General features: G+C 34.7%; 2 protein-coding genes across 2 annotated transcripts; one reads left to right on the top strand and one right to left on the bottom strand.

The window, feature by feature from the left end:
* Positions 1-5,396: 5,396 nt before the first annotated feature.
* Positions 5,397-7,757, top strand: LOC105331734 (uncharacterized). Its single transcript, XM_011434055.3, has one exon. It carries the CDS (start codon positions 5,397-5,399, stop codon positions 7,755-7,757), a length of 2,361 nt encoding a protein of 786 aa, XP_011432357.3.
* A 2,688-nt stretch (positions 7,758-10,445) lies between these two features.
* LOC105331731 (ribulose-phosphate 3-epimerase) lies at positions 10,446-13,890 on the bottom strand. Its single transcript, XM_066084991.1, has 5 exons — positions 13,624-13,890; positions 13,216-13,327; positions 12,583-12,713; positions 12,257-12,343; positions 10,446-11,588 (listed from the first exon to the last, which is right to left on the bottom strand). Exons 1-5 carry the CDS (start codon positions 13,867-13,869, stop codon positions 11,472-11,474), a joined length of 693 nt encoding a protein of 230 aa, XP_065941063.1. The 5' UTR covers positions 13,870-13,890; the 3' UTR covers positions 10,446-11,471.
* Between the last annotated feature and the right edge of the window lie 9,368 nt (positions 13,891-23,258).

The raw sequence follows: 23,258 nt of genomic DNA, 5'->3' as shown, positions 1-23,258 counted from the left end.
CAAAAATATTTCATATCCTATGATATAATACAAAGTAATATATATGTTTGCCTAGTCATTTTTACTTTGTTGTAAGAAGAAGTTAGTCAAAAAACTTCAGGTGATATGACGAGATCTACGTCGACCATTTTGAGAACTAAATTATGGCCAACTACTGTACATGTACTCGAACAACGTAGTATACCGGTGGCGAAATCGTAACGTTGACAAGTTTTGTCAGATCATAGAGTCAACCAAATACATGTATGTAGTATCGTAGCTGTGCCTGCACTAGGTATGAACTATAATCTAGTTTGTTTTTTTAATTTTTGTTATAAATGAAACTTTCTTTATTTTTGAACAGATATTATAAACACTGTATCTACGTTATACTTGATTTTTTTTTCAAATCGGAATTTACCATTTCTCTTTATGGTCACTTGCGTTATTTATTTACAAATAATCACCGAAATGTCAACCTGAACATGTATTTGCTCTTTAACATGGAGCACATGTACATGTATATATGCTCTATGTGAAAGGGGCATACACAGGCTTATTATACCTCTGTGAATATTTTCTAAGTAAAAGTAATGAAAAAAACCCATCAAATTCAGAATGATATACACATATGTACTAGTCATGTTTCATTCTTTTGATGATTTGATAATTTTTCAGACTTTTCAAATTAAAAACAATCTGCGAGTTATTTTAATTTTCCAGCCCATATCATTATAATTTTTGTGATTTCCTGAGTTTCGACGATCTTCTTAACTTCTGATTCAATGCAGTGACAAAGCTTTCAATGCTTTCTGGTATCAGCTTGAGCGGTTGGTATCGGCCCAAGCCCGAAGGGCTGATACCAGGGACGAGATCAAAACAACAGTGTGTTGTTGTTTATACATGTATCATATATATAAAATCAAAGACTTTTACTCCAAATCCAAATAAGGAATATAATTTATGATGAAGAAGCTAAGATTTGTTTCAGAATTACAAAACTCGTTCGTTTTTATTCTTTTTTTTATATGTAAGAGTTGTCGGACTTTGTTGACAAACCATTGTCGTTTGAAATACAGTAGAAGAGAGTTTAGCGTCTGAAACACAGACCGCTAGGCGTCGCGTCGCTCGATGCAAACTTCCGTTGCTTTCAATGAACATGGGCTGGTATCAAGGACGTTTAGGGTCACTGGGTGGTTAATACTGCATGTGTAAATATATAAAGTATAGGGAGAGGTCATTGGAACACTTTGTGACCTATATCTCGCCAGAAACCGGTAGGCAAAGGGGATGAATTGTTGAAAATAAACTGTGAATTGAGGCCCCCCTGAAATCCAAGATGGCGAGTGTCGTCCCTTTACTTTTTTTAATGTACATATTTATGATACACATTTTTTTAAAGCGACGATAAAGGGCGAATTTAACGGCGGATTTTATTTCGATACCATTGAACATATATTGAATTACCATTTATGTTATTTTTTTTATTCGGGAATAAATTGTTATAAATTTCAGTGTCTGAAAACCGAGCCCCTGTGTTCATAAGCGCGTCCGTTACTTTAATCACTTAATTTTTACAGTCTAATCTCTGGTTTTCTAAGATAAATTCTCGTTCCATCCTTCTCTATATCCTCCATAATTTCAATGATGATTGATATAATTAAATAAAGCGTGCTATTGTTCTGAATACGCAACCGTTTTGTAGGTTACCTCCCCTTGCTTAGATACATATCACTATTTGGCGCTATTTTTGATATATTATTTTTCAATTTTCAGTAATAAATAACAATATTCAGACGTTTCAGGTGATGCTTTGTATTATTTATTTGTTATTCTATCATTATTTTACAAATTAGTCTTAATCTAAAGCAAAGATATTTGGAAATAAGCGATTTTAAATTTGAGGGCAATAAACCCCCTAAGCCTTGACGACGGGCTGAGACAGAGAAATATCAGCCCCGAGGGCGATACAGCCCAAGCTTCCAGTTGCTGTCTCACCTAGTCCAAAACACGTGTATCAGGGCTGATACACTACTAGGTATATGATATTACATAAATACAATATATAAAAAGAGCATCACTGAGACTTACTTTTGGGATGTATCATGTGTGTCGGCCTAATTATAATGAAGAAGATGTCAAAAATGCGAAAAGGTTAAAGACAGACAGACTGATGGACGGACAATGAACAACATGTGATAAAAAAAAAAGCTCAATTGAACCGAGTGTTCAATTAAGCTAAATATAAACCAATGGCAATTGATCAATACTGGCATATATTCTGGTCCCAACGTCATGAAGCAATCTCAGACATAAGTCAAAAATTGATTGTACCCTGTCTAAAGTCTATTGATTGAAAACACTGACCAATTGAAATGCAATTAAAATTGTCTTGATATAACGTTGTTAATTACAAATCAATCGTCATTTTCTGAGAACAATCATTTTATGACTGATTGAACACAAATCGGAGGAGGGGGGGGGGGGGGGGGAGGAGAGTGTTAGCTAGTACGATGTACGTAGAAAATTCATATAAGCGATTAATTCGCCATTAATTAAATAAATGGATGTAAAGCAGGAAATGCTTTGAGTCTTGTAGCTACAAACGTTTGATGGTTTGACTTTAAGGTCTTTGATTCTACAGTACTCAAATCATTTGTAGCTTTATTCTAATTAGGACAAAAAATAGGGAAAATATCTACTGAAAAAACTTCATTCAACTTTTAAGTTAAAACCGTTAAAAAATCTTATGAATAAAATCTATAAATTTCCGGGGCTGCGACCGTTGCAGGAAATACTAGTAACTCATTAATGCCGTGAACACCGGTAGAAATTCATCCAAAATAAAATTTATCATTTTAATTAGTCAAGTTTAGAATCTATGATAGAATTACAAATTGAGAATGATTATTTAACAATCATAATTATTTATACATGATATTCAAAGCCTGATACTTGTATCCAAGACAAAGCGAAGTAACTGGCATTATAAAGATGAAAGTTTAGTACAAAAGAAAAAGCAAATGTTTGATCTCGAAATGCAACATCTGCTGTTTTGAACAGATCATACACAGCTTTGGATATACATTATCTATTATATTGAATTTATATTGATTATTTAATAGTTATGCTAATTGTGCATGGTCTGTTCTGAGTTATCAAAATGATTCAATTATAAGAGTTAGCGTTCTTGTTCTCCCAGGAGAAGGATTGAAATAATCGCCCTTCAAAATGAAAAGATAAACAAAATCCTTATGTTGAACCAATGTTACATGTAAAAAAAAAAACTTACACGACTGACACTACACTTTGATCATTAGAAATGCATTTGTAAAGCATGTAGGCATTTTTTCTGATCATAATCTCCATAATTCGAATGCATTCCTTTTTTAAAAAAAATCATTTTAACATGTTTTCAGACAAATTCAATTTTTGGCTGTTCTCAAACCAATTTTTAATCTGGTATAATGTTATTCATTATAATTCTCACTTTGATGAATTAATAAACAAAGATGTTTAAACAACCTGGAAGATAGTACAAATTTCATTACGTCAAAATTCGACATTTATAAATATACATGTATCTTGACATAGTTTCGCTAATCAATGGATAAATTGCTCAGTTTTCTCTTAAAAAATTATTTTCATACATTATTTGAACAATATTGATTGCTAAATGTAAAAAATGAAGTTGTTAATGAACTTTTTTTTTATTTTTTACAAATTATATTATATACACACATATAGTTACATGTACTTTCACTTCGCATTGGGAAAAAAATCATTTATAAAAATATTTCTTCCAAAAAAAATGTTACTTACTCCCTTTAATTAAAAAAGGAATAGGTCTGGATTCTTAAGGACAAAAAGCCCTACAGCAAAATTTGTAAATGTAATTACTTAATACACAGTTCATACATTTTACTACATGTACAATGTAAGTACGGGTGCATTTTGTAATTGTAAAATATTCAATTAATGCAGTTGCATGTAGTTAACAAAATCACACTTACTGCAAACTTGTGCGTTAGAGATTCTACGTTTCCTAACTTTCGAACTGTCGAAGTTTTTAATTACATTTTAAATATAACCTGTGTTTTGGGGGGTTTTTTTCATTTCATATGATAATTATTTGTTTTATCCTGACTAAAATTTTGCTTTAAGCATCGTTTGTACAATATATTATTAAACAAAATCGATCATACATTGTTTGCGTTGTCATAATTGTAAAATTATAGGTGACCTTTTTATTACGATGATCTATTGAGATCGATGGACAACAAAAAACTTCAGTCGAGGAACACAGTAGATGTATCAAATTTTGATTAAATATACAAAAAAAACCAAAGATTTAAAAAAAAAAACATCGTGGGGGGGGGGGGGTCATTTTTAAAAATAGAAAATTTAAACGATTATCTTTTTATTGAAAGGTTCGGAGTTTTACATTTGATGTAAGGTTTGCTGTTGAATTTGTCAGAAGTGACGGTTCATACTAATAAATTTTTTGATAATACACACGTTTAGGTATCAAATTACAAAAGAAATCGGAAGATCACTTTTCCTTGATGTTTTTTTAACGAGACATGTGAACATATTATTTCATGATTTCTTTCAAAAAAGATATTTATGTGCTTTGGATATGAACAAAAATTCAAAAATATTTTTATACGCGTTATTTAACATTAGAAGAAATTCAAAATTATTCATACAATATAAAAAAAATGTTCTAATAAAAAAAAAAATTACAAATGAATTTCTGTTTGTGTTAAAGAGGATTCATTCATCGAATCCCATGATGAATTACTTTACTGTAGCGTAAGACCGAAACTTGCTTACATTCATTTTAAAATTTACACGTAAAATAGAAAAATAATTTCGAATAAATTTCTGGTTAATAAATTGAAAAGACATATTTTACCTCAGTGTTATATTATCATGATTAGTAGACTTTCATTTCATATTGAGTTTCGTACTCAGCGTGTATACATAACTGAAAACGATTGGGTTTTTTTTTTTAATTGAACGTGTTGCTACATGTACATGTATGTTATCCGATCAGTTCCTTATCCGTACTGCTAAAGACATTGTTTCTCCTAGTTAGACCACCTTCTTCCAACATATCAACATTTGTTTTAAAATTAATTGTAAAACTCAAATATAGATGTGTAAGATTATATGTGTATATTAATTGTATTAAAGTGCATGAAAAACATAAAACAACGCAGTAAACCAATTTGAAATTAAAATTGGTTTGACGAATTGATGGCAGACAAAACTTTGATGAAAAACTGTCAACTATCAATAACATCAAACCAGCATCGCAATATTACGACATTCTATGCAAGCTGTTATAACTCTGTCCCTATATAAGACCAGTTATTATCCCTGTGTTGTAACGAACTGGTTTACATTACGACATGATCTTCCACATCACGCTCACCTGTTTGGTGTTACATGGACATGTAAATGCCCAGCTGGGGCTAGGTTCTATTCTGGGAGGAGTAGGGGGTCAATCAGGCGGTGGTGGCTTACTAAGTTCTCTTCCAACTAAACAACTCACGGATTCCTTGACCGGAGGTGGTCAATCAAGCGGTGGTCTTCTGGGCTCTCTTCCAACAAAACAACTAACAGATTCCCTCACCGGGGGTGGTGTTCTCGACTCTTTGCCGACCAAGCAAGTCACGGATTCCCTCACCGGAAATGGTCTACTGGGTTCTCTTCCGACCAAACAAGTTACGGATTCACTTTCCGGGGCAACAGGGGGCGCTTTGGACAATGTTCCAGTTGTAGGGAACAATGATCGTAATAATGACGAAAACACGGAACGCAGATCGTCTGAGTCAAATGTTGAGAGAAGACCCAATCAGTCTGCATCGTCTGCATCTACAGGATCTAGTAACCAAAACATCGAAACCGTCAAAAACGTTACATCCATTGAGCCAGTGAGCGAGTCGTCTTCTGGTTTGGAATTGGGCCTTCTAAAGTTAAAAACCCCATCAAAGGAAACTATCCAAGAACTGACAAAAAGTGAACGTAAAGTTTTGAACCAAATCAGTGCAAATGGGTCAACGGACACTACAGAGACGATTGAAGAGGTATCGTCTACTCAACCAATCACTGAAACGCTATCGGCCCTTGAAATAGCCCTCCTTAGTTTGAAAACTCCGTCTAAGAAAACGAAGAAAGAATCGAGTTTTAGCAGCAGCAGTACGGTAAGGCGAGGCAGTGATTCACAGCCAAACGGAACACCAGCACCGGCGACGGAATCTAAGTCAAGCAGTCGTGACACAATCATACGGGACAGGACTTCACAGGCAAACACGGAATCCCGAACACAAAGTCCTGGTACTCCTGCCGTGAACCAACCATCCACCACTACCAAACCTGTAACTACTGCATCAACCCCAACAACAACAACAACCGAAAGCGTACAAACCCAGAATCCTCAGCAGACAACAACATTCCAACCGGAAGTAGTCCAGGATCTTCAACAAGGGACAACAACCCCAGACCCAGTATCCCGCTTAGCCCAGATTCTAGAACCGAGTGCAACTACCCCAGACCCTGTATCCCGCTTAGCCCAGATTCTAGAAGGGAGGGCAACTACCCCAGAGTCAGTGACTAGTTCAGCCGGAAATGTCCAGTCTGTTGCGACTACTCCAGTACCACTCACCACACCAGCACCAGCGGGAAATGTCCAGTCTGTTGCGACTACTCCAGTACCACTCACCACACCAGCACCAGCGAGAAGCTTGATCCAGACAGTCCAGCAGGCAGCAACTAACCCAGGATCAGTGACTGGATTAGCTCAGGATCTACAGTCTGCCTTACCAGTAACGACGCCTGCCGCAGTGGCTGACGTGGTCCAGAATCTTCAGCAAGCTGCAACAACACCGAGTTCGGTATCAGGTTTGGTTTCGACTATCCAGCAGGCAGCAACTAGCCCGGGCTCAGTGGCAGGATTAGCCGGGAACCTTCAGTCTGTCGTAACGACGCCGGTACCACTGACTACCCCTGCAGCAGTAGGCGACTTGGTCTCGACTCTTAGGCAGGCAGCGACGACACCGAGGTCAGTATCTGGCTTAGTCCAGACTATCCGGGGAGCGGCGAATAACCCAGGATCAGTGGCTGGTTTAGCCCAGTCTGCCTTACCAGTAACGACGCCTGCCGCAGTGGCTGACTTAGTTCAGAATCTTCAGCAAGCTGCAACAACACCGAGTTCGGTATCAGGTTCGGTCTCGACTCTTCAACAAGCGGCAAATTCCGGTAATCTAGGATCGTTGACTGGTTCAGCGCAAAATCTACAGTCTGCCTTACCAGTAACGACGCCTGCTGCAGTGGCTGACTTGGTCCAGAATCTTCAGCAAGCTGCAACAACACCGAGTTCGGTATCTGGTTTGGTCTCGACTCTTCAACAAGCGGCAAATACCGGTAATCTAGGATCGTTGGCTGGTTCAGCGCCAAATCTGCAATCTTCCGTAACTACGCCAGTTCCATTGAATACCCCAGGGTCAGTATCTGGATTGGTCCAAACTCTCCAACAAGCGGCGAATAACACTGGATCAGTCGCTGGTTTAGCCCAGAATCTTCAGTCCGTCGTAACAACTCCCTTACCATTGACGACTCCGGGAGCAGTGGGTAACTTGCTTCAGAACCTCCAGTCAGCAGTCACTACACCAGAGGCATTAAATGCAGCAAATTTACCTGGTGTTCTTCAGAATCAACCGGGGCCAAACCAACCGAATTTGCCAACAACCACCCCAGGCGGCGTCATATAAAGATATTAAGTGTGTTAACTTGTAAAACAATTATTTAATCGCGACGAATTATATGCCACACAATCACCGCACATTATCTAGAATAACGAATTGTGTTATTGTATCCTTATGTATTTATGATGAGAAAATAAAATCTATACAAGTTGAATGCTTTTTAAATTTTTTTCAATGGCATTGCAAAAGTTAGAAAAATGTCATGCACAATATATATATATATATATATATATATATATATATATATATATATATATATATATATATATATATATTCCAAAAAGAGTGAAAGGTGATATCACACAGTATGAATAATCACAAAAAGAAAATGAACAGTTCCAAAGTTTCTATTCACTAGCGCTTTCTGGATTTACATCCTTCCAAGTGCTAGTGAATAGAATCCTTCTTCAGGTCAACGTACATAAGTTATGACTTATAACTTATGTACGTTGACCTGAAGAAGGATTTAAATCCAGAAAGCGCTAGTGAATAGAAACTTTGGAACTGTTCCTTTTTTTGATTATATATATATATATATATATATATATATATATATATATATATATATATATATATATATATATATATATATATACACACACTATCGGAAAAAAGAAACTGGGCATTATTTAATATATGAAAAAACATTTAAAAATTACAATGAACAAATTTTATTTTTTGTAATACTGTTAACACATGTATTCGTAACAACATCTCACAGCACATTAATGTCAACGTCGAATAACGTCAATTTCAGCACACTCGAAAGTCACTGTTATTTAAAATTGATTTAACAAAATTAATAACGCGTGTAACCACCATTTGCGTTCATGCATGCTTGACAGCGACGCCTCATTGATGCCACTAAAGCGTTCAGAAATGCTTGAGGGATGGCTGATTTGGTAAACGGCGTAAACGTCTTTCCATTGCATCCCAGACGTTCTCAATCGGCGACAAATCGGGGGAAATAGCTGGCCAAGGCAAGACATCGACATTCTGTTGAACAAACAAGTCCCTGACTACACGTGCAACGTGTGGCCTGGCGTTGTCTTGCTGCAGAGTGATGTGATTTTGATGTCTCTGTATGAAGGGTATCACATGACGCTGAATAATTTCATCTCGATAGCGTACGCCGGTGAGATTTCCAATGACAATTTTTAGAGGTGTCCTTCCACGTGCTGATACCCCCCCCCCACACACACACAATAACGCTACCTCCACCAAATTGTCGACGTTGCACAACACAAGCGTCCTGGTAACGCTCCCCAACGCGACGATACACCCTACAACGGCCGTCACTGCTATCCAAATGAAATCTGGATTCATCAGTGAACAGAATATTGGCCCAGTCCTGTATTCTGAATCGCAGATGTCGTGTGCACCACGCCAGTCTGGCGATACGATAACGTTGAAGCAGTACTGGGCGCACCGCTGGACGTCTTGGTCTGATGTTTTGCTCGCGCAGACGATTACGCACAGTTCTTGGACTAATTGGTCGAATGCCTGGAATGCTACGGGAAGTCAAACTTGCTGTCTGGAAACGATTTCTCAGATGCACAAGTCTAATGTGGTTGTCCTGTTGACGTGACGTCACACGAGGTCGCCCAGAGCGCGGTCGATCCTGACTGTTGCCAGATTGTTGAAAATGTCTCCATAATGACTGGATGGTGTTCCGATGAACTCCAAAGTGTCTTGCTACAGTATTTTGTGCCATTCCAGCTTGCAGCATTCCAACAGCACGATTACGTTGGTTTTCGTTGAGTCGTGGCATGACATAGGGGTAAATTTTGTTGAAACTGAAGTGATTTCCTTAACAAAAAAAGTTTAAAACAAATCCTTTACAGTTCTTATTCCAAATATTGGCCCGTAAAACTCGTGCGTACAAATTCTTCAATAAACAACAGGTGCTCACTAACCATGAAAAAGTCCGTGCACCCGGACGGTTACCATCCGGTATTGTCAAAAACATTACCAGTATCGATTGTTTATAAATACAAACAATAGATATAGAAAAATTATACTAAATTTTATAACGCACAGTTTCTTTTTTCCGCTAGTATATATACACACACATGGCATTTGTGCCTGACTATAGCCTGCAAATACACGTAGGTTTATACACACACATATATATATATATACACACACACACACACACACACACACACACATGGCATTTGTGCCGGACTATAGCATGCAAATACACGTACATGTAGGTTTATATATGAGATTTTTTCAATTTAACGTTTTTCGTTGTTGGGATGGAGGGGTTTATCATTTCATGCACCCTCACCAGCAAGGATGCCTCTTCTATCCATTTACATGATACCAATCAGGCAGCAGCTTAACAGACCACAATCATTTTAAATCCAATATTCATTTTTGTCAGAGCAACTGGGTTTAAACAAAGAGAGAAATGAAATTTCATTCGTGTGAAAGGAATGGATATGCTACTAATACTAGTACATGTATGTATAAATGTGCAGTTCGTGGAGAAACCAGGGTTCCTGCTGGTTAGTGTGCGCTATGCCATACTGTGCCATGCTCTCCCGAGTTTAGTCTTAAAATGCGCATGTGCGATTTTATATCATTGGTTTGTTTTTTGGCAAGACGCCAATTCTTTTTTTGTTATCTCTAGAGAAAAAAGAGACAACTTTATTTTGATAAAAGAAATATTTAAATCAAAAATACATATGGAAAAGTTTATTGTATTTTATAACAAAGTAAAACTGATTTAAGACAAACCTGAATGCATTCATGTTGGACCAAAATTTTGTCCAGATAGTATCAACAATCAAAACTAAGATCATGGGCTATAAATAATTCACATTTTGTTTTACATGTAAAATAGGATTCAGCTACAATTATATTTAATTTTTTCAATATTATCTTTTCATGTTTGATAGTGATGATATGCAGTGATGACATAAGCAACATTCAAATCTTGACCTACAATAAATCTATGCAACAAATTAAACAGTCACATGACACATGGATTTGTAACATGTATCATTAAGTTTCTTCTGATCATTCTAATGACAATGAAAAAAATGATTGTAAATTTCAAACCTTTCATGTTTTTTTCAACAATCCTTCCAGTTGTAAACATACATGTATAGAGTTAATGAATAATACTTACACTGCATACTGTACAGTACATGTATAAAATGAATGAATTACATAGAATTATCCATGTCTGTATTAATAACTTTACACTTTTACATAAATATGTCTTGTTCAATTTACATGAATTTACATGAATAAATGATGAAGAGTAGACTTTTTCTTTTTCATTCAAGTGTCTAACAAATTGTGTAACTAAAGCAATCTCAAAACACATAACAGTTAAGAAAAATTAATCTTTGCATTAAAATATTTCAATACCTTATTATCATTCAAGAGTTGCAATTAATGCCCTAGCAATGAGAACTAGCACATATATAAAATATTTCAATCAATGAACAATTCAATATAAATAATCAGAGATATTAATTATGCAAGAGGTCACTTGACCTTGAATAATGAACACTTCCAGAGTAGCAAGTCAAGGTCAAGGAATGCAACACTAGCTCCTACATTTGTATGTATGGGTCTAGCTTGGGAAGAAGACAGTCCAGATCTACTATTATCAGTTCTCTCCACTCACTGACAGTAAATCTTTTGTTCCTTAGGAAGAGTATACATGATATATACTGATGGCACTGATATGAGGTTGACTTCCTACGCAGGGGTCTTTTGAATCGCCTGATTGACAATGTCCCTCATATAGGTTATTGTCTCTTTGGGATTATCACTGTTAACTACAGCACTGCCTGACACAATCATGGTAGCACCAGCCTGAAATACAATAATTCAATCAAAATCATTCATTTAATATTAACATTTTTCGTATCTTTTTTCGAATGGGAAATATAGAGCGACACTTTGAACAAGAACGAACTTTTCGTCACTTATTAGTACTGGATTGATACATCTTTGGTGAAAATATTTTGTTTGTTCAAGCAATCGCTCCATGTTTTCTTAAAGAAAAACGGCTTGAAAATGAGCCATTTTAAGCTAAAAATGCAAAAATGGCAGGAAAATGTCAACTTTATGATTTCATATTTCTAAATTGTGGGCACTTAAATCAAAATGAAGATTATGAAAAAACTTTATATGTATATCTGTTCACAGAAAACAAAGAATTATTCTAAAAATGATGATGTTCATTTAAGGGGGCCATTTTAGGCTCAAATCATATATATATAGCCCTTTGTCACGTATTGCCCAAACTCCAAGCTATTGTTAAAACAGCTCTAATAATGTCAGCTCTTCAACTAGCTGCAGGTCTGTAGCTCCCAGTCTGAAAAAAATTTGGATAGATGACCTGGGAACTACAGTGCCACCCATTGAAACAATTGTATATCTATTGCGCACAAAAACCCTTGAAAATCTTACAAAATTTCTTTTTCAACACTGTATGCTGAGGATTGAACAACTTTGAATATTTTTATCATTACACTTACATCAGCACAATGTTGAATGGTTGATGGACTAACTCCCCCATCAACTTCAATCTCAAGATCTGTGTACTTCTCTCTTAAAAATGATATCTGTTCAAATTAAAAAGGAAATTTTTAAAAAAATGTTCTTACTACAAACTTAGTACAATAGTTTATAGAAGTTATTTCCCTTTCACCAATATTTTCTCATAAAAATGTAACCATCAAATTTTAAAAAATGGCACATAAAGAGCTGCAAATTTTTAAAATAAAGGAAAAATTAATTTTTCTTTAGCCCTATAAATTTTAGCTTCCAGCAACACCCTTATAGTCATTGTTGCTTTATTTACCTTTGGCATCATGTCTGCCATGAACTTTTGACCTCCAAAGCCCGGTTCTACCGTCATGATCAGCACCATATCTACGAGGTCCACTAGAGGAACAAGCACATCGACTGCTGTTTTTGGTTTTATCCCAACCCCTACCTATACAAAAAAGTATCCATAAAATTTCAGAAGACATACCCTGAGAAGACATATCCTGACATATGGCTTCATACCGGTAGTTTCCATTGAAAAAGTTAACTGTGTAGATAAGATGTGATACTTTGTAGTAGTGGGTGTGAAATGCCCTCAGTTTACTTTAAGTTTTATTGAGTTCTAATAATAAAGTTTGTATGGGAAAAAAATCATAGCCTTCATTTCTAGCTGTCATTGTGATAATAACTCATGCTTTCCCTGTGACTAGGAAACTTCCTTCCTGCATGAATTTTCATTTTATCACAAACAAGTAGGATGTTTGCTTACTTATAATGTAAAGTGTATTTTAAAACAAGTTTATATCCAAATTAAAAGGTACACATAACCATCAATTTCATATGATGGATCTATTGAATTTGTTAATTGTTTACTTTGTTAGAATTGACTTATTGTATACACATTAAATGTTTCAATTATATTCATTTGAACAGCATAAATTCTGACATGCCTTCATTCCTGCCTCCCTGATTTTTCTTATACATGTGGTAGGGTCATCTGTGGCTTCATAATGGAATGTGTATTGATTTGCCCCTGCATCAGCCATGTTTTGAATCCACTGATATAAATGAAATATCATTTAAAATATATGTTTATGCTGTAAAATTTCTAATAAAAAAGAGACAGGTCGTAAAGATTAAAGAGTTTAATTAAAAAATCTCTATTAATTGAATGTTAGAAAATGAACTGTTTGCATTCCTAGTCTGGAGTTTTGAAATCATTTTTGACCATGTAATTTTATTGTAACATACAGATGATTCGACACAATGCTGAAGGGTAAAAAGACAGTAACATTTAGACTCATAGTAATTTACCTTAAATATGAGAAATATGATATAAAACATTTAATTAAACCTGTTCTGGCTTTTGGACCATCATGTGCATATCAAAAAACACCCCGGGTAACTTGGGTCGAAGACATTTAACGACAGGGTGACCGAACGTGAGATTTGGCACGAACTGTCCGTCCATGACATCCAGATGCAGGTAGTCTGCTCCACTGTCCATCATTCGTTGACATTCTGAAGCTAATTCAGACAAATCTGAATTCAATATAGAAGGACCAATTCGGCACTTTTTTCCACCACAGGGGGCTGCCATCTTTAATTTCAATTATTTGTTTTTCGAACCCGAGCGTAAATGCATTGATTTTTCCACTGCATTTATTACATAGTTCGGCATATCATTTTAAAAAAGGAATAATTTTGATTTTAGTGAATGTTGCATTACAGGTTAACCGAAACTTTAAAATTAACAGAATAAATGTCTTTCGTTGGTGGTTATTTAAATGCAATGCATCCAGAACATTGCCGGATTTTTTCACCCGCTGAAACTGCATGTACCAAAGAATTTAAATATATATCATATCATATGGCCCATTTGTTATACTTTCATGTTAAATACTGAAATCTGATTGGTTAAGACGCAGTTAATAATATTTACTATTACCCTCAGCGTTAGCAACGCACTTGGCAACGGGTAACATTAAAAAATATTACATGCGCGAAAATTATGCGCGTACGGTTCGCTGTAGAATTCACGTTATTCCTATATAAAAGCAGTAAAATTTTCTTAAAAATTTTAAAAAAGACATTCAGTATAACAAAATAAATAGTGCCTGTTTGGGAGGATAACAGTTGAAATTGACACCCCTCGAAAACCATTGTCAACCTCCGCTTCGCGTCGGTTGACAATGGTTTTCTCGGGGTGTCAATTTCAACTGTTACCCTCCCAAACAGGCACTATTTATATAATGATAAATCATTGCATAAAGAGTCTATAACCACTTTTGTTATTAATGTATCTCACCTGTTGAGATACATTGAGGTGAAATATTTACCTTTAAAAAATAAACTCCTACAGAAAATTTTTTTTTTTCAATTGAAAAAAAAAACAATTTTTCTTATAAGATATTTGGCATTTCCTACCGGTAAAAAGAACTGCCTGTAGGAATTTAAATTCCGTTAAGATTTGAACGACACTCCTAGGATTTCAAAATTTGATAGAAAATCTTAATTTCCTATAGGAAAATTATCTCTCTGAATCAAGTTCCTGCAGGAAATACTTTTCTCTAACTGGAAATATAATTCCTATAGGATTTTTAGAAACTTGTACAGGATTTACAATATTTCCTGTAGAAAAATTATTCCCCCTATGAGGTTTATTACTTTTCTATTGTATATTAGTTTTTGAAGGTAAATATCTCACCTGACAGGTGAACCACACCTATAAAAAAAAATTGGTTATACATGTATATAATCTCTAGACAATGGTATATTATATGGTGCATGTATATATCTATATGGACTTTTACAAAACAGCATCTATAGCAGGCTAGGTGCAAGTTTGCCATTGGCATAATTATCCAGCACAGTGTTACATGTATATATGCACATTGATACTGACTGCCAGGCTTTTTGTTATAATAACTTGAATGTTGAATATGATGCCGAAGTTTCCAACTATCAAATAGCTTTCAAATACTTTTTCAACTTCAACTTATACACATACATTCAAAAACATATTATATACATATAGCAATTGAAGAGAGAAGTATCGTCAGAATCTGTAAGAATGGTTTTGTATATTTTTCGTTTTTTTAACAATGTACTAGTATTTATTTTTTCATTTACATTTGTATTTTTAAACTACTTCATGCTCTCTGCAAATAGAATTGGAATGAAGTTAATTTTTACCTTTGTTACATAAGATATATAACACAAGAGAAATGACGACTGGTTTTTACAGTGTACATCTAAAAATTACTCAGGTTTCAAACTTTCAATTTTTCTTAGTTAGTAAAATGTTGGTGGGTTTTGTTGGATTTGTTTGTTTTTGATTTATTTTGTTATTATTTCTTCCTTTATTTCATTTTGGTTGAGGGATTTTATTCTTATTTATTTTATTATTTTTTTAGCTCTCTGTGTCATATCAAGCAATCTAGAAATCAGTTACAATAATTTTATCTTATCCAATATTATGAATTTTAAGTAAATGCCTGGTTGTTTAAATGCTGCAACCTAAAGCTACATATTTAATCCTTGAATTTAGGATTTCTACGAAATAATCCATCTTAAAGGATATAATTTTTAAGCAGATAAATACATTATAATGTGTTTAACTTGATATGTCAATAAACTTACCTTCCATAGAGGTTTACTTACATTGCACCATATGCATAAAGTTTAAAAGTTCATACAGTATTTTTATAATGTGCAGGTTTACACATTTTATATGTAGTATTTCTTTGTGATGATTTCATGTATTATTATAAAACAGTTAATAATCAAACCATCCCTTTTAAATTCAAAGCTGTAGAGTCAATTTATTCAACATTTATACAATAAAATTTCAGCAATGGGGAAAATATCTGGTACCAAAAAACAGCAACAAATATTCTAAATCAACCACATTTATAACAAACTTTTCAGTGATGTTAAGATCAAGTTTGGTGCATAGCTTTGTTGACTTCAATCATGGTCTAAAGTTATCGACACAGCTCTCCTTGGTTATGATGCTGTCACAGCTACATGTAGCCCCTTGCTCAGCAGGGGTGTAGTTGTGGAGGATACTTTAGCCTGGCGAGCTTGAAAACTATCAAACATTAAAAAGGAACCCTTATGCGAGAACATAGGACACCAAACAGTCACATTTGTATTATTCTAAAATTGAGTAATTAATTACAAGCGTAAAAAAATACATTATACTGCAATAGCCCCTATTAAACTCTTGTTAAATTTTCATTAAATTCTTCTGTGTTGACGGTATTTTTTTTCCGGAAAAATACATATTTGGCTAATTTTTCACGACAGTTAGGAAGAAATTACTACATGTAATTTCATTGTCGCGTGAATGTTTATCAAATAATCTATCAATATTTTAAAGATATTATCATAATAACAAGAGGCCCAGGGGATAAATCATTCACCTGAGCAACAAACTTAAATCCATAACTGGTCCAATCTGCTTTATTCTATCAAATACCAAACATCTGGAAAATTAAGAGGAGTAAATCTTCTTAGAAAAGATTTTTAATTTACTCCACTTTTAAACATTACGTCCCTTTTTGTTCCAGTTTTTTTTAATATGTAAAATTTGACCCCCCCCCCCCACCACACACACTGTGGTCCCATCCTACCTCCAGGGATCATGATTTGAACAAACTTGAATCTATACATGTACTTAGTTAACTGAGAATGATTCCACCAAAGTTTCAGTTTTCTGGCCAAATGTCCATACAAGTTTTAACCTTTCTGGCCAATGGTTTTTGAAGAGTTTTTAAAATATTTTTCTCTATTTATTCCTATGTAAAAATTCAACTCCCATTGTGGCTCCACCCTACCCGGGCCGAGGATCATGATTTGAACAAAATCAATCAGGATCGATATTTGTAGATTGTATGTAACAATAGCAACTTCTCCAGCTCTGCCGGAAAGATCCGAGAGGTTGCGATTGTACAAGAAAAAACCCAAGAAAAGATATTGAAAGCTATCCTTCTTCAATCAACAATTAATTATCTTTTTGTCTCAATAACTGGACTTAACTCATATCGTTTTATTTTTTTAAATTTCGGACCAATGATTTCAATTAGTACAAGAACATAAATGGTTTTCAAATGCTCTAAATCAAATTTTACATGTAAGAATGTACTATATCGAAATATGTTCCTTAATATCCTGTCAACGGCCTTTGTGAATGCTACAGCTTGTGGGGTGTCTCCTTCTTCACCATTTTCCCAAATACCGGTTAAGACAGAGCCTCGTCGTTGACCATTAAACTTGTCTTGGTTGAATTTCACCATGAATGATTTTATTGTTCGCATGCATCCAATTCCTCTTCTTAGCATCCCAAAATGTACTCTGAAATTACTCGCGACATGTTTCCTTTCTAAATAATAAATAATAATAATGTGACTATCACCAAGAGTTTGTAGCAAGGCTTCACACAGAGAGAGAGACACAATACATTTTTGTTTTAAGATGTCATGAACAATGTTATTAAAACAAATAACTCAAAAGTTGAATACAAAGTCTTTTTATAATAAAAAAATTATCTTAGTACATATCTCTGATTGAATTATCATTTAATTATTAACATGTTTAAAGAAACAAAATACATACACACAGCATGAAGTTGTATTATTGATAAAAAGGAAAATGCTTACTTATTCGAGAAGCCTGTAAATGAAATTTGCTCTTACACTGTTAAAGATCCTATTTAACTGTTTTCTTTTTCCAATTTTCCCATATTATTCCTTATATTATTAGCAGCAGAGCAGAATAAATAGAACCATTTAACAAGACCTTGGACTTTCAGTAGAACGTAACTACCTATTTCTTGCGTCAAATGTTAAAAAAGACGCTGGTTTCAAGGGAAATATATACACCGATTGCATAGTCTTAGCTCAAAAGCCAGACAAATCTTGTTCATTTCAAAGAGCAATGGCTGAATGGCCTTCAATGAAATAGACAGGCCTACGTCACATGCTGTTTGACACCAATTCCCCAAAGTCCAAGCTCCTGTTAAAATGGTTCTACATGTGTACATGTCATATCAGCCTACATGTATAGATGTCACTGAATCAGGTATACACTCCTGAGACGTAGCATCGATTTCAAAAGAGGCAGACCTCCCCTAAAATCTTGACCCCCCCCCCCCCCAAAAAAAAAAAAACAAAATAAAAAAAACCAACAAACAAAAAAACCAAACAAAAAAAAACCTCATGTTACTGGACGTTTATTACATGTACAAAAACAAAAACAAATGCAGGTGCACCTAGTTGAACTACTACTTTTTGACATTGGGCTTTTTTCATAAAGGCTTTATATTTTGAAAAAAAAATTATCTGCCACTTTTTTCACTTCATCGTCTTTCTCAGCCCAAAAAGGATTAGAAATAAGTTTCATGTTTAACGTCTCATCAAGAAGTTCATTTACACCGATTTCATAAATCACTACCTATTATATACATGTACATGTACCATTAGAGTTCCTTCATGCAGTAAGACCAAAAATATTGGCATATCATGTACATGCGTGTATAAAATTACAACAGCAGTACTAGTCAGAACCAAGGACTACGTCATAGGGTGGATGTAAGTCTGTAGCCCTGAATTAAGATTATCCTGGTGGTGAATATATAGTCACCTGTATATGTTTAAATAAATATTCAGTTAATATTCAATATCATACAATGTTTTTAAAAGAAATATATACTTTCGATATACATGTACCTACAAAATCAGAAAGTCAAAATGTTATCAAAAGATCTAAATATAACACATAAGATAAAATACATTTGTTATGTTAATATTTTAAAAAATGTTAAATAAATATCCAGTTAATATCATGCACTGTTTTTAAAAGACCTATACTAGCGATATACCTTCAATATCAGAGAGTCAAAATGTTATCAAAACACCTCAATGTAACACATAAGATAAGATACATTGGTAATGTTAAATCTTTTTTTTAGAAAATGCACTTTGAATAAAAATATTAAAACGACATTTATAGTATTCAAACAACACTTGTCGGACCGCTTTGCGACCTATCAGTTACATGGAACAGATACTTACGTCTCAAGCCCCCATTTTGCGCTTGATCGGCACTTCGTTTTACTATTGCCCTCCTTAAGAATCGGACGCCTCTTCTTATCCATGAGGTCTAAAAACAAACGGATGAATGGATAAGGAACATTTTGTCTCTGCAACTTTGCTTGAAACGACAGAATTTATACTAATAAAAAATCAACCTTTTTCTTTTTGGGGTACTCAATATTGGTGGCATTAAAAAGCGCTGTAACCAATGGGGTCAGCCTGAAAAAAAAGTGAATACACTAAAATGGCTTTTCTGATTATTACAATTCAGGTCGCTTCGATACTAGGATGGGAAAATAGCCACATACGAAAGTCACAGAATATATAATACAACTTCAATTAATATTAAGGTAAGGTAGGCACGTTCTAAGCTTCAAGTAAAATAGTATTATAATAATAGATTAATATAGATAATTTTAGTTTATCGATTGTAAATCTGGAAATAACTCATAATTTACAGAATACTAGTTCTTTGATTGCTTTGATTGAAATCAACGAAATTATGCTTCATATTCAAAACAGAATAAAACATTTTTATCTTATTACAATTGCCTCTATTTCGATCTCTTCTTCTGCCTCTTCGTCTAGTATGTCCTCAAACCAATCATTCTGAAAAGGATGATAATGCATAAAAACGTTACATATACAACCAACTAATTGAAAACGCGATTAATTCAACGCCATAGAAACAAAAAGTTGATAGGGAAAAAAAAAGCTTACCAAGCGTTATGTTTTTCTCAGAGACAAAATTAACGATATGCCAAATGTACTCGACGTACTGACCAATTGTAACAGTCATCATCAGCAACATATAAGTGTGTGTACACCAATTCACTCCGGTACAGCATCATGATTGTTAATATGAAGAAATTTAACATTCATGTAGTTTTTCGTAACAATCCAAATTTTCCCTAAAATGTTACATATCGAACGTTGTAGCTATGTGATTTTGAATGGCTCATGCGTTAAGCATTATTATGAACTTTTTTGTTTGTAAAATATATTTCTCACAAATTATAACTATAGTAAGAAATCGCTCGTCTACCCAGCCATCACTTAACCACAAATACCAGATAATTTGGCATTATTACCCACTGCATGTAGATAAAAATTGATTTCTTTATGTATATTTTTTCAAAACAAAAGAAATAAAACAGGAAAGCATAAAACCGGGCTCGGTATTAAATGGCCATAGTCACGCATGGGCTATGGTGTCGACGGTGCGCTGCTTCTTAGAGATCGCGTAAAAAAGGAATTGAGTGATCTATGCGGGATTTGATTGAAAATCCAGATTTGAGACAACCCCTTCATAACTATAAACCAAGCCACGGACTCTTTGATGTTCGTGCGAATCAGAAAACTGTAGGAAATTTGATCCCCGATGTGAGGGGAGTTAGTTGGAATGAAGATCCCAGAGGGACGAGTTGTGGCCGTCTCTCTATGTTGAAGTAAGGGTCTAGAGATCTAACGGGTGATAGATTCGTCGTTTTGATATCGATGAGAAGGTGTTAATTAGCGTTAAATTAAATCTTGTTTGCGATTTATGAGGAGTCTGATACTGTTTAAATATACATATGAATTTGTCTTCATGCGGTCGGTCTTTTTAACCCCTCTTTGAAACGGTAGCTGGTTCTTATAACTGACTCATTCATTTTAAAGAGTTTTTTTATATACAGAAAAATTTTTTAAAGAAAAGATTTAAAATTAAACGTTAATAGTGGAAAAAGCAAATAGTATGGGCTGCAATCGTCAAGAACAACAAAAATTAAGACAGAAAAAACAACTGAAAGACAAACAAAAAAACCCACGTGCAAAATAACGTAACGTTACTAAAAGTCAGCGCTGGTGAAAATGTCAGGATACATATAATGCTGAACCGTGGAAAAAAGCTGACCAACCTATGACTTTGAAGTGCATGTCATAAATCAAGACAATACAGGTTTGCGACTACCGTAAACCAGCGACTTCCTGTGGCGCAGGACATCATCACGACTAATTGTCCAGCTGTTCCGATAACAACCGTCCCACTGATAATGTCTGGGGGTCGGAAATTTCCCACCAGAATACACTTTTCTTCAGTGACCAGTCTATATTTTTTGCATGTCGGTGCTATATAGTTCCCGATTACAGAAATCTAAAAATATTCTATTTACAACGATAAATTTTGCATGGTGTTACATTATATCATATTCCCAAGGCTTGTTTGCAAATTCAATAACTGTGACTATATAATTTTTGGACAGTTTTCCCCTGATTAGTTTACAACTGCATCTTGCTGATTTTACGGGACATGTGCAACCATAAAGTTTGCACTTTGAAGAGCTTAAAAATGTTGCATGCACAGATTAACAAATCTCTTTTTACGTTTGTGATTTTAGGAATCCGTTTCGGTGTTTACATTTTGGAAACTTTACCACACGCAACAGGATTGGTCTTCTTTGCAGCCTGTGCAGAGAGATACAAGCAATAGTCCTTAAATCAATGCACGTGCTAAGATTGCACGTGCATCTAATTTTAATATAAGATTTATAGCTTCTTTAATGATATTGTAAAACAATGTTTACGACCGTCGGTTATAAACACACGTGGTTGCCAAAAGTCTTTTTAAACTCAGTTTCCTCTGCCTAGCTTTGTTCAGATTCGTCAAACAACCCATTCGTTGTTCCCGAAGCTCTGTTGGACCCCCTTAAAAGATAAATAAATGTCCAACTGAGAAGGATATAGACGTCTCTTTTATTTATCAAACATCAAATTAAAGGCGGTGGCGATAGTTGGAGCATGCGTTCTGTTGGAAATGTGTCGACTCTTCGTCTTCTTCAAATATTTTGATGCATCTGAAATAATAATATCAAAAAATTAACTTAGTAAACGTCTGCTACTGAGAAAACATAATCTTAATTTGACCAACTATTACTTAGAATTGACAGAAATATATGTAAAGTTTTATTAGCAAAATTTCAGATTTTTTTTGTTTTTATGGTTGGGGATGCACGTATTTAAATGAGAAAGAAGCGCTCTAGTTTGAATTTTTCTTTGGAGAAAAATGGACATTCCCACAGCCATCAGTGAAGCATATGTCCCGAGAAGCTTTTCTGTCGACATTCTTGCTGCTCTGCCGGAAAATGTACGACATCTTTTGGCGATATCAATATCCCATTCATCACCGAGTCTGTCAGCAGGGGCAGATAGGCAACTTTCCCCTCACAGAGAGGTGTTTGGAAAATAAACAAAGCTATCGGCGAAATAAAATATATCTTTCAAGTTTACAACTACTTTTCCTTTTCAAATTTATATTATCTTGTATCGTATCAATCTATAATTGCCTTTTTTCTCGGATAAAATTTCTGATCATTAAAAGACTACACACATGTACAGGTTTATACATACATAACTTCGGTTCATCAGAGAGACAATGCATATTAACTTAAAAAATACATGAACATGTAAATCCCCCTCCCCATACCACCATATAGAGTATTTAGAAAATAATTGAAAAATCTGTAAATGTTTAACAATTGTTATTAGGAGTCCCAAGTGTATGATAAATCGTTGCAATACAACTGGTACATATGTACGCCAAATCATATTGCAAGAAACCTACCACCATAGCAAATCGTTTGTTATGCAATACGCAGATTGGAGGGCAAGAAAGTAAATTAATAGTACCCAAACGTGGTGGAATTCCTGTTTCTTAGTTTCGGCAACTGTGCGTGAAAAATTGCGTTCCTATTGGCCGAGCCCCGAAAACTCTCGCGGGAGGACGGACAGATTTTATCTTCGAAGCAGAAGAGTTCCTCTGCATTTCTTTGGCACATCTGAATATCTCATTGTCGTTTCTAACAGTCATAGATTTATGACGGCAAGATAGGAATTGTCATTTTCTCTAAAAATA

This window comes from Magallana gigas, chromosome 5 (genome assembly GCF_963853765.1).
Source record: "Magallana gigas chromosome 5, xbMagGiga1.1, whole genome shotgun sequence".
Taxonomy (NCBI): Eukaryota; Metazoa; Mollusca; class Bivalvia; order Ostreida; family Ostreidae; genus Magallana; species Magallana gigas.
Note: the sequence above shows the minus strand (reverse complement) of the source record. Positions and strands in the feature narration are given on the sequence as shown.